At 51.6% G+C, this 13138-nt stretch overlaps 1 protein-coding gene across 1 annotated transcript in view; it reads right to left on the bottom strand.

Annotated features, from left to right (window-relative positions):
- SORL1 (sortilin related receptor 1) overlaps positions 1–11110 on the bottom strand; it is a 153751-nt gene extending 142641 nt beyond the window's left edge. Inside the window, exons 1-3 of the mRNA XM_040482842.1 lie at positions 11102–11110; positions 10645–10761; positions 3983–4108 (exon numbers count right to left, since the gene is read on the bottom strand). Coding sequence (XP_040338776.1) covers positions 3983–4108; positions 10645–10761; positions 11102–11110 — 252 coding nt within the window. The remainder of the gene's footprint in view (positions 1–3982; positions 4109–10644; positions 10762–11101) is intronic.
- Between the last annotated feature and the right edge of the window lie 2028 nt (positions 11111–13138).

Here is a 13138-nt window from a genome sequence, read left to right as displayed (position 1 = left end):
GCCCGAGGCCAGCCCCACAGATCTGCTGGAAGAGCCAACCCGACCTACCAAGTGCTTCCTGGGCGATGTGATTTCAGGAGCGTCCTCACGCATACCCACCTTCCCTACCCTGTCGGCAGTCACTGAATATTCAGCTCTTAGCTTACAACTATGTTTCTTCGTGGAGTGCCTGGGTGATTCAGGCAGTGAAGCATCCGGATCTTGGTTTGGGCTCAGGTCGTGATCTCATGGTTCGTGAGTTCGAGCCCCATGTCGGACTCCACGCTGACACGCGTAGAGCCTGCTTGGGATTCATTCTCTCTCTCTCTCTCTCTCTCTCTCTCAAAATAAACTCTTTTTGAAAAATGTATTGAAACAAACACCTATGTTTCCTCTTTAAACTACAAAGACTCTAGAAACATAAACTACAGAAGGGGCACCTGGGTGACTCCATCGGATAAGCATCTGACTCTTGATTTTGGCCCGGGTCACAATCTGACGGTTTGCGAGTTCAAGGCCTGCATCAGGCTCCTTGCAGACAGTGCGGAGCCTGCTTGGGATTCTCCCTCTCCCTCTCTCTCTGCCCCTCCTCTGCTCTCTCTCGTTCTCTCACTTTAAACTTAAAAAAAAAAAAAAAAAAAAAAAAGCTACAGAATTCACCTCCATCTTAGCACAAGTGATTCTCTCCAGTTCTGAGGGGAGGAAAAAGGCAGGACAAAGACGGGACAAAGGGCACACAGGAGGCAATGAAGGAACATAACTCCGGAAGGGAAAGAGAGAGGACCAGCTCTCGAGGCCGGGAAGCCTGGCTGCACACTCGGGGGCCTTTTGTAAGGAGCCCCAGGCGTATGCAGACACTGCGTGGCTGACCTCAGGGGCACTGTGAGGCCAGCAGCACTGGCGGGTGGCCAGGGCTGTGCACTGCTTCAGGGAAGCAGCACACAAGGCTGAGAAGAAGGAAGTGGGGCTGTTGGCAGGTACGAAAATAGACCCAGACGCTCACATGACCCCCCGAGCCATTCCATCTCCATCATGAAGCAAAACCACTGGACCACAGCTGCTCGCCTACCCAGCACCTCCTTTCCCCTTGCACAGGTACACAGCCCCTCAGGCTTCCACGTGGCCCTTGTGTGACATCCTCACCTTTCCAGGCAGCTGCTGATGGTCATTTCAGCCATTTCAAACCATACTCCTTGACAGCCCCCCTAACATCTTCACACAGGGGACGTGCCTGGGCCCCGCACCCAGGACTTAACAGTAAGGCACCCAGCCTGCGTGATTTTTCTCAGGAAGTGGTGGGTCTGGTGGGGCAATCTGCCTTCCAAGGGACAAAGGCAAAAGCAACAGAAGTAACAGGCACAACCAGAGTCACGGTTTCCTTCCTGAGAAGTCTGGGGAGGGGTGACCACCTTCTTTGGGGAACTAGAAACTCAGCAGAGAAGGCTGTGTCTCCAACCCACTCAGTCTGCTCCAGGCTCGGCCTCCACCTGCCACCAGGTTCTCCAAGAAAGCGGTTCCTCTTCTGTTTCCCCACCGACTGCAAAGCACGTCCCTCTCTCCCACGAGAAACCCAAGATATACCACCTTCCAGGGAGGGCATGCCCCGCGGGCATGCCCCGTCCCCCCGGACACCTCAAACTCCCTGACAACCACCCCTGGAGTTCTCTTCCCGCTCGCCCCAGCACCCTGGCCCCTGCCCTGCTCCTTCTTCAGACCTGTTGCTTCAAAGGCCCCTCTCCCCACTGCACCAAACCATCTTCGAGAGCCCAGAACATCATCCTTCCTGTCTTCTGACTACTGAGACGTGCATGCGGGCCCGGCAGCCGCTCGCCACAACCCATGACAAGCAGGAAGGAAGTCAGAACCTGCTTGCAGACCTCTGTGCCCTTGCAGTGGGAGGTGAGGAGGGGGCAGAGAGAGCTGAAAAGGAAGATTCCAGAGGGACAACAGGGTGGTTCCAAGGCCACAACTGCAGTGAGAGTTAGCTCTGGGGCGATGTGTAAAAAGTCATGGTAACAGGCACAGCCTGACAAAGTGAGTAATCTGAGAGTTATTTGATGCCCAGAGGCAAGGGGGGGGGGGGCATACGGATCTCTCCGTGGGAGATGTGGCACAGCCAGCAAGCTGGACCCTGGGGCAGGGTTCCTCACCTCACGGAAGTCAAGCCCTGGGGGCAACGGGGCCCATCCAACTGTGGGAGCCCCGAGCACCAGGGCTGCCTGGCCAAGTGCAGTGGGCAGCGTGGTGCAAAGGGCCGGCAATCTTGTCTACAGAGCCAATTCCCTCCAGCACCCCTTCCTTGTTTCTCAGCGCGGAGGGAGTTAGGGAAGAGGTGAGTTTGTTCCTAACTGCTGCTTTTCCTCAAGATCAGGCAGGACTGATAGGAACCACGACGTACCAGTAATAATTATTTTAGTTTAAAAAAAAAAAATAGGGGTGCCTGGGTGGCTCAGTCGGTTGAGTGTCCAACTTCGGCTCAGGTCATGATCTCACGGTCTGTGAGTTCGAGCCCCGCGTCGGGCTCTGTGCTGACAGCTCAGAGCCTGGAGCCTGTTTCAGATTCTGTGTCTCCCTCTCTCTGACCCTCCCCCGTTCATGCTCTGTCTCTGTCTCAAAAATAAACAAACGTTAAAAAAAAAAATTTTTTTTTTTAAATGTTTTTAGGGGCGCCTGAGTAGCCCCACAGGTTAAGCGTCTGACTTTGGCTCAGGTCATGATCTCGCAGTTCATGAGTTCGAACCCCGCGTCAGAAAGCTCAGACACTACTTCAGACTCTGGCTCCCTCTTTCTCTGCGCCTCCCCACCCCCTCTAAAAAATAAGTAAACATTAAAAAAATTTTTTTTTTCATTGTTGCTATACCCATTAGTAAACAGCTGCTTCCTTGAAACCCAGGAGTGGTCCCTCCTAAGGGTCCAGGCCACTGGTCCTGTCCCACAATCCAGCAACTAAAAGGTTAATGCCTGGCCCAGCAGCGTGGCCTTCAGGACCCAGCTCCCTCCAGACTGGGTCTGTTCTGATTGGTCAGTGCCATACCAGTGGCTAAATATTTTGAATACAGGAAATGGGAGAAGCCAGCGCTGGGGGGTGGGCAGGGAGGAGGTTTAACCTGGCCGAGATGCCTATGGATCTTGTTCCTTTCTGGATGCACAAAAAAGTTCGGCTCAGGTCATGATCTCACGGTGCGTGGGTTTGAGCCCCGCATCGGGCTCTGTGCTGACAGCTCAGAGCCTGGAGCCTGCTTCGGATTCTGTGTCTCCCTCTCTCTCTGCCCCTCCCCTGTTTATGCTCTGTCTCTCTCTGTCTCAAAAATAAATAAAACATTAAAAAAATTTTTTTTTTTTAAAAGCAGCAGCTATGCTTACCTCAGAGGTTTCTGAGCATCCTTAGAAGCAGTGGTCTTAACTCTGGAAGTGAGCTAGGACTCACCAGGGTGGGGAAGAAAGCAATCAAATACAAGTCTCTGAGCTAAAGCTCCCTAACCTTGCAGGCTGCCTGATTCCTGTCCTCCCCACCTCTGCAGCCGCCTCTCTGGGACCCAGGACAATCTCAAATCAATGCTCCCTCCAAATCTAATTGCCTGGGGTTCTGCTGCAGAAACAAAGCCCCAGGCCAGCCAGCTGGGAAAACAAATCAGGAGGCACAGCAGGTCTGCAGCCTTGGTTTTCTTTCCTCCACTGGTGCAGGTTTGGGGAGAGGGAGGGGCGTGCATGGGTAACGCGTTTGCCACCTGTGAGTAGGGCAGCTCATTAGCTGGAAGATTTTCTGCGCATTAGCCCGACAGGTTTGTCTAGAAATCCCGCCTGGCAGGCACCTGGCCCGCCTGATTATGCACAGTTCCACCCTGACAACCGTGTTCTCCCAAGGTTGGCAGAAAAACAGTCACTGCCAAGGTGCAAACAGATGACAAGGAAGTCCTTCTGCCAGCCCCCCTTTAGCAGAGCAGTCGTCCCGGATAGAATCAAGCCCCAGGAAGTCACGACCGGTGGGACAGCGCTTCCTTACACGCTTGTTGTCCGCGGGGCTGTGGTAGAACTGCGCGATCACGGCTTCGCTGCTGTTTCCCACGCCGAAGTTCAACTTCTCGGAAATTTTCTTGAATGATTTTCCATAGTCATAAGACACGTACACCTGGATTAGGGAGGAGGAGAGGGCAAAGAAGGCAGAGCTGGTGAGAAACGCCACAGAAAAGACCCCACCTGTGAACATCCCGCCCTGGATCCCAAGTGTGGGTGTCACGAAACGACAGAAGCCAAGGGATGACACACACAGGAGAAGTGGGGCACCTCTCCGTCCAGTCACGTGGGGGGGCGGACGGCAGGGCAATGCCTGCTACACAGGCTCCTTTCTGCGGCCAAGACACGACCCCCCTGCAGGGGGAGACCCACGGATGGCGACGAGGCTGACCTCCTCCCCACGGCCGGGTTAAGTGTTTAACAAATTACATCCAGCGGCAGATAGAATGTGGTTGTCTGGGGAGGGGAGGGGAGGGACTGGGAACTTGTTTTGCCATCTGTCGAAATGTCCCCAAAAGGTAACCTAATCCTTCAATCCTCTGCTGGGAAGTTCTGTTCCTACATCACCAAGGAAGATGAAAGAAAACAAGAAAAGAAAAAAAAAAAAAAAAAAAAACCCTCCCGGGCCTCCACAGAGTAGCCCCAGAGATGAGAAAGAAAGCGCTGAGTGATTAAATATGCAGGGCGGTTAAATGCATAGGCACCAGATCCTTGGCCCAGTTGGCCTACGCTGGCTAATGCTACATACAGCTCGGGAGAACAGCCACAGGAGCCGTGCCCGTGCCAGCGGTATTTTCTTCTCTCCCGCTTCCGGGTCTCTGGCTGCCCAGTAACCACAGTAATAAAACAGAAGAATAACTGTCTGTCGTTCGCTGTGTGCTTACGAGGTGCCAGATCCTGTACCACCGTCCCGTGAAAGATCTCAGGTAGCTCTTACCACAGCCCTGCGTGGCAAATGCAATGATGAAAATCACTTTACAGATAAGGCATGGGGGGAGGGGGGGGGCTTACGTGATTAGTCACTTGCCAAAGCCACAGAGATAGTAAGCAGCAGCATGGAATTGTGATCCAGGCCGCTTGCCTCCAAAGCCAGAAATCCCAAAGCCACTACACCTGGGGTAATAGGTGGCGGAAGAGAAGCTGGCAGGTATTTTGCACCTAGACTTGCTACCTATGCAACGTGAAATTAACATAATCAGAGGATTCAAAACAAGGCTGGCTGATGAATCCAGTATTAAGAATACTTAGTGAGCATTGGGGTAAGCGCTGAAGAAAAATGACAGGTGCATCCCAACAACAGCAGGAAGGACTGGACTAATCTCATAAGGGTATTGCCACCAGGCCCATTGATGCAACAGCAAACACAGTTTAAGGATCTGACAGGAGGCAAGGACTGTGCTAAGCACGAGATATACAGAGACAGGCCCTTTACACACGATGTAAGCATACAAATATTTGCAAACAATAACTCATGGAAACAATGAACTACACAAGGCAGGTACAAAGGAACGGAGAGTAGGGGCGCCTGGATGGCGCAGTCGGTTAAGCGTCCGACTTCAGCCAGGTCACGATCTCGCGGTCCGTGGGTTCGAGCCCCGCGTCGGGCTCTGGGCTGATGGCTCGGAGCCTGGAGCCTGTTTCCGATTCTGTGTCTCCCTCTCTCTCTGCCCCTCCCCCGTTCATGCTCTGTCTCTCTCTGTCTCAAAAATAAATAAACGTTGAAAAAAAAAAAATCAAAGGAATGGAGAGTATATACAGGGCGTTAATATTTATTAGATGTCAAGGTTAGAAGAGCACAGATAGAGCCTGTGCCCATATCTGGGCCACCGTGGAAGAAACCCCATCACGAACACTCGCGTTTACGCATGTGTGCTCCCAACTACCAAGCACCACAGTAAGGGGCCACCATAAAAATGGCTTCAGAAATGCAGCAGGTTGAGAACTTCGCAGACAATTTGAGTGGGTAAAAAGATAAAGTAGTTCTTTCTCACTTCCGTTCTCCTGACCCACAATGGACACTGAGACTCCCCGTTAGGTTCCCATGTCACAAGTAATAAACTAATGGCTTCTCGAAAAGGGAACTCAGCACCCCCCAGCTCCAACATCCCCAAAATGGATAATCCCCTATGTGTTACCTCCTCAGAAGCACACATGATGATAAGTCATATTAGGGTAGCATTTTTCAGTATATGATATTCTCCGATATAAATTCTCGCTCAACTTTAAAAATTCCGTGGGTTAGCCTCACCTTTGCCTCCCTTGGCATACCCGAAACATCACAGGTACTCGGTAAAGATTTCTCGCATTAGTATCATCATAGACCACAGAGCGAAGTAAATGAATGGATCCCATAAATGAATAAAAAAGAATGACAGCAATGAGTCAGTGAGTGAATGAAGAATTATGTCCATTTAAGAGATCACAAAAACTAAGACTCAGAGAAGTTCACGACCAGCCCAAGGTCATACAACAGCTAGTAAGTGACAAAACTGAACGGGTTCCTCCAGTCCCGGTTCCAGTGGTCTTTCCACTCTTGCAAGTTACTCTTCTAAGAGAACGTTCTCTTCTACGTACTTACGTTGCTCTGTTACAGAGAAGATCATACGCTGAATCTCCAGGCCGGGCAGTAGAAGTGCAGGAGAAGGGATAAAACACCAACTTTAACAAAATACAGGTCCTTTCTGGGATTCTCAGCCCCATCTCATACTCAGAGGTACAACAGCCCTCACTACCAAAAAGCTCTTCCTTAATACACACCTGCAAACAAACTCCATCTCTTTAGGACTTATACTCCTTAGAAGTTAAGACTAAGTATGTGAGGGTCCCTCCTACACCTCCAGGCTCTTGTAAAGGACTCATCAACCTTTCTTCCTTTCTCCAGGTTGAACAATCCCAACACGATCTTTTTATCCTGTCTTTAGAGTTTTTTTTTTTAATATTTAATGTTTATTTAATTTTGAGAGACAGAGTGAGAGCAGGGAAGGGACAGAAAGAGAGGGAGACACAGAATCCGACGCAGGCTCCAGGTTCTGAGCTGTCGGCACAGAGCCTGACACATGGGCCTTGAACTCACAGACCGTGAGATCATGACCTGAGCCGAAGTCGGACGCTTAACCGACTGAGCCACCCAGGAGCCCCGATCCTGTCCTCATAATTCTTATTTCTATTGGATTAACCTAGACACTAAGCTCCATAGGGCAAAGCCCAGGCTGAGGGCTGTGCACAGCTATCCACCCTCCTCCACCCAGGAAGCCCAGAAAAGGCCTCTGCCAGCACACAGATAACGCCAAGAAGGCTGACGGCCTCATGGTCTCTGCACTGCACCCCCACCGGAACATTCTGGTTCAGTCTTGTCCCCAGGTGGTACCAGGCTGCTGACTCACTGCCCACTATGATCTCCAGGTGAATCCGGGCAAACACCCTGTGCCCACTCATCTTGTGCATCTACAGCATGGTCTTTCTCCAAGCACAGGTTTCTGCACTGATTGGTCCCCTCTGACTTCTCTAAGGCACTGCTCCCTAAGGAACAGAATACAACGTGGGGTGCCTGGGTGGCTCAGTCGGTTAAGCATCGAACTTCAGCCCAGGTCGTGATCTCACAGTTCATGAGTTCAAGCCCCGCTGTGAGCGCACAGCCTGCTTGGGATTCTCTCTCTCTGCCCCTCCCCAACTTGCGCACACTCTCTCTCTCTCTCTCTCTCTCAAAAATAAACACACATTAAAAAAAAAATTTCCTTTTGAAAAGAAAATACTCCTGGCTGCTGATTCACAGACCACACTTTGAGGAGCAAGGTTTTGCAAGCACTCTCTCATTGACAGATGAGAAGACCAAAAGAAGGTTAATGACTCGGCTCAAGGTCAGACTGCTCATGAACGGCAGAGCCAGGATCCAAACCCAGGCAGGCTGATTACAGAGCCAGAGCTCAGCCACCCGCCAGCTCCACGGGCTACCAAGTTCCGCCCTGTGACCGAGCTAGCAAGTACTGGCGCCGCTCCTCGGACAATGCTGGGGGACACCGATCACACGTCGCACCACTCTGGGCACAAGGGCAGCAAGTCCTACCATTGCTAAAACCTTAGCCGGTGGATTCTGATCTTCCCTCGGACACTATCTCTGGAGAGCTCTTTGGCCAGTGACGTTGCACCGAGTGCGTCGTAAACTATGTCAGGACGGGGCAGAAACAAAGAGGTGGGAAGGACGAACAGAAACAACACCTAAACACCGAGTGTTCCCTTTCGTCGACCAGACTTATCAGAGAAAAGGATGGTATTCAGCTGTCATTCCTCATGCAACTTGCTACAAGTTCATCAGGACAGTTTTTTGTTTTGTCTTGTTTTTTTTAATCTGTTTAAAAGCAAACCTTCCGGGATTTCAGATCCAGCCCTTTTGTATATACTGAATAGGTATGACTTGGCCGTTCTCCGACACAGCCACCCAGTCCCTCACTTGGGCAGGCTCTTTCCCTTCTGCCCTGCCGACGGGGCCTTATGAGCCGTGTTCCCAGTCTTCTTTGAAGAAAGTCTGGATCATTCCTATCCCGGCACCACCGACTCCAGCCTCTGAGTCATTATTTCTGCATTAACTTTTCACATCAGAACATCTCACTGCCAGCTGCCAAGGCTTCACCGTAGCCTGTATACAGACGGGGGAAATCTCTACCACTCCTATTTATGACCTCCAAGCACTGCGTTTCCTTTCCATCGAATCTTATCACGTATTTCATTACAGAATAGTTTATCACTTGGACTGTTCAATGGCTTCTTGGGAAGATACACCCACATATTTAGCGTGAGAACCCGGGTTTGGGCAGAGTGGCAATTCGTGGGGTGACCGGCCATCCCGGTCCACCTCGGACTGACGAGGCTCCCAGGATGTGGGGCTTTGGGGGCCGAAGCACAGACAAGTTGGCCATGCCAGAAACACAACACTCTCACACAGACAGCGCGTGATCGGGCCTCCTTAGCCGCCGCTCTCCTCCCACAGACATGCCGAGCGACCTCATGCAGGCCACTTAATGTCTCCAGGCTCCTGTCTGTCCAGCAAGCGCTTTTACCTATCTTACGAAAATAACAATAATAATAATAATCTAGATAAAGAATGTTTTTAATGTGTAAAAAACCCTAAGGAGGACTTCTCAACACAGTAGGGCAGAGAGCTGTTTCCTGTGAGATACGTACATCCGCAGGTGCCTGTGGGCCTCACGGGACGGACGGCATCCATACGCTGCCATCTGTGTTTGCAAACCCTGATCACACTTACAAAGGGGCCGAAGCCCCTGCCCCCAAGTAAGTCCAGCTGTCCTCCAGAGCACTACACCCAACCTGGCTGTCAATACAGTGGTTTCCCACCCACCCCTGCCCAGCAGCCACCCTGGGCAAAGCGATGCATCACAGCCCTTCTGTTGCCCTCCCTGTCCATGGCTGCCTCGCTTGTACCCACTAGGAAACAGCCCCCAGTGCTTCCTCCAGTCACCCACCTCGGAGCTCATGTGACCCAGACAGCGGATACCCAGAGAGGGACCTCACTGAGACCAAATCTATACGCAAGAATTACAAGTGTATCCTTCAGGCCAATGGGACAGTACCAGCAAATTCAGCAGGAGGTTTCCTCTGGCCAAGGGGGCACAGGAAACAAAGCTCCACACTGTGTTTCTTTGTCCACAGATTTACCCTGTGGTGACATCGGTCCCTGACCCAAGGCAGGGGCTGTTCCTCTTCCAGCACGGGGAAGTCTGGAGCGGGGACCGCACTGCTGGGACTCAAGGACGAGCTCTGGCCCTCACATACGTTGTGCTTGACCCGCCCAAGTTATTTGTGAAAACCACACATGAGCTGCCAACTTGTAAGACTCAGCAGTTTTCACAGAAAAAGCCCGATCTCTGAGCTTCTCTCGGAGATCAGATCTGGCGACGCCGGGCCCCCCACGGCAACCAGAGCTGGGGCCGATGACAGCAGGCCCCTGCAAAGCACGCAAATCCCTTCTACTTCCTCGTGTCTCTAGGACACGGAGACCAAGGATCAATCACCATGTTCAAATTAACATACGGGGGAATGCTTCTTGAACCTGTATCTCTACCCAAGCGGGAAAACGACCCACAGGGTACGAGGAGGCCACACACGGCAAGAAAAACGGGAGAGATCGTTTCTCTCGGGGGGGACATAAGAGTGTTGTAAATGTGGAGGCCACCCACCTGGTCTCTCGTGGGCCTTTGGGTCTGTGACCCCTGGTCTCACACATCCAAAGCACCTGGACGATTAAACGCTACCGAAAGCCAACCGTGGAAAGAATCGGAATCCACACCACCCACCCAACCGTAAGGGGTTCCCCCTCGGGCTCCGCGGCAGACGCGCAGCCCCGCCCGGAATGCACTTCTCGCATTTCGTGGAGCAGACGCAACGAGCCAGATCATACCCTATCACTTCACAAAAGTAATCACACATCCCGTGGATCTCACTGCAAAACTGACCGCACTGCCCTCTGTTCGACCAACAAGGGGGTATTTGGTACCTTCTAGAGTCTCTCCCCTGTTGTAAAACGTATCCCCATCCCTTCTCTAATTACCCGCTGTTTTTTCTGGCAGGATAACCCCACCAGGTTCCAAAAGGGCGTGCTGGAGGCACAGGAGTGTGCAGAACACCACCAATACTTACGTCACTGCTCCTGGGCCTCGCCAGTGCCAGGCTGTCCCGGGCTAAGGCCACGATCACGTTGCTTTTCTCTCCGGCCCAGTGCACCACCATCTGATTGTGGGAGTCATTCAGGCTAACCTGAAAGAGGTCAAACCAACAAAGGCATTAGGACCCATGAGGAGCAAAGGCCGTAATGTTCTAAAGCAGGACTCCTCCTTTGTCACTCACAAATAGCTAAGGTTCTTAGATCTGGAACACTGGGCCAGGGCGGCCTATTTTTCCACCAATGCAGATGCCACCAGACACAACTTCCCCAAAAAGAAACACGAATTCCTTGCTATTTTAGATATAAATGGATTGCAAAAAAAAACAAAAAAAACAACTTCTTCTCAGGCTCTCTCTGGCATCACCAATGACTTCGCTTATTCTCGTCTTCTGCGTAATCAATCTCTGGTCACTTTCATCCCCAACCCCATACACAGGACATGTACCCCCTAAGGCTTAAAGCCAAAACACTGGAACATCTTCCTCATTCAGAAAAAGTGCTAAGGCAGGAAGACCACAGGCTTTCAACTTTTTTTTTTTAATTATTTTATTTATTTTTGAGAGAGAGACAGGAGTGTAAGCGGGAGAGGGGCAGAGAGAGAGAGAGAGAGAGGGAGACACGGAATCCAAAGCAGGCTCCAGGCTCTGAGCTGTCAGCACGGAGCCCGACGTGGGGCTCGAACCCACAAACTGTGAGATCATGACCTGAGCCGAAGTCGGACACTTAACCGACTGAGCCACCCGGGCTCCCCGAAAGACCACGCGCTTTCAAACATCTGTGCCACCGGGTGCTCCGGCTGGCTGGCCTAGAGGGGCCACTGCTCACCCTTAGGGCCTAACAAGGAGGAACAAGAGAAAAACATCATGGCACAGTTTTATTTAATTAGTTTTAGAGTGTCCCAGGCGAGGAAATCTTTTCCAGGACTCCCCAGAAATGACCTTTGGATTATTGCCAGCAGTAGTTCCCAGACTCCTGGATTCTGTAAACCGGTAAATGAAAATAAATTAGAAAAGCCAACAGACGATTGGTTGGCCAACTCTGTTTTGCCAGGTAGGGCCGTTAACAAAAAAAGCAGTCAGAGCCTGACTTGCTGGTCTCTGAACCGGTTTTTTCTGCTTCCTGAGGACACCGCAGACTGTTGCCCAGGCTGCCTTGCAGTGGGGTGTGGCCTGGGACTGACTGAAGGTGGCAGTGCCAACTAGCCCCAGCCCCCTCCCAGCCTTCTGCTTCCTCCCCATCTGCAGGCTCCGTCCAGGACTCCAGAGCCCCAAAGGTGAGCGGAACCACAAGCAGGAAGGACCCCATGTCCCCAAGGAGAAAGCCCTCCCCTGATCAGTCACACTCATTTTGAACTCCCCACAGTTGGGCAACCCAATGACACCCCTGGGACTGCTGGGACTCGTCCGTTATGCAGTTAGCCCTCTTAAGCAACATAACCACCATCTACAATCACTGCCATTTTTTAAAGGAAGGACAGTTTCACACCAAAAACAGAGTAAGGACCTATCTCAGAACAAAGAACAGTTCGTCCGAGAGTCCCGCTTTATGAAAAACCAACTACGTTACTTTTATTTGTCCTACTTCACCAGACACCGATGGATCGTTCAAGGGCTGGCATCTCACAACCCCGGAGCTAACATTTCACCCCCTCCGTGTGATGAGCAAACCAAGGATCGTACTAACAAAAATGCCGTGAGCTCGTGTTAATGGTCAGAAGTGTTAATGCTCAGAATCAGGGCAAACCCCACGCCACCCCACCCCCGGCCCCCAACAGTCAAGAGAGTGCATGCTCCCTCTTGCGGAGCAACGTCGTGGAGAAGCCTCTTGCTTCTCCAGCCTCAGCTGTCTTGGGCACGCGTAGAAGGATCAAGATCCTGGGCTCTGGGTAGTCTCTGCATAGCCCACCTATACACACACCCCACCACCCTCACCTCTCGGGCTGATGAAAAGTCCAAGCCTGAGCTGCGGTGCCCTCTGAGCTGTCTTCCTATCAAGGTTCTGCAGCAGAAAACCCTCCCCTCCCCACACCTCCTTTCTCCTTTCTGTTCCTTACCCCGCCACCGCCCTAGCTTTCCCCACCCCCTCCTTGAGGTGCTCCCAGATGTCACAGGAGAGACAGAAAACAACAGTGCCATAAACCTGGCAGACAAGACGACAAAGAAGCTAATCCTTAACTACTTTGCTTTGGCTCTTGAGCGCCCGCGTCTAATTTGATCTATCGGAAATGAGACCGCTTTCAAGAAAAGACCTTTGATACGTTTTTAGGAAAACATGTCATTCCAAACTGTCCCTTCTCATTCCCAGAGGTAAGTCCAGGCGACCATCAAGCGAGAGGTACAAATAAAAAAGGGAAAGAAGTAAATAATTTAACCCAGAATGCTAGAGGCGAAAAGAGCAGCTAAGATTGGAATCTCCACCAGCAACTCATGCCTTACCTCCAGGCTTCCTGTTCCCCCACCTCTCCCCTTC

The sequence above is a fragment of the Herpailurus yagouaroundi genome, unplaced genomic scaffold (genome assembly GCF_014898765.1).
Source record: "Herpailurus yagouaroundi ecotype Mexico unplaced genomic scaffold, PumYag 161, whole genome shotgun sequence".
NCBI classification, from domain to species: domain Eukaryota; kingdom Metazoa; phylum Chordata; class Mammalia; order Carnivora; family Felidae; genus Herpailurus; species Herpailurus yagouaroundi.
Note: the sequence above shows the minus strand (reverse complement) of the source record. Positions and strands in the feature narration are given on the sequence as shown.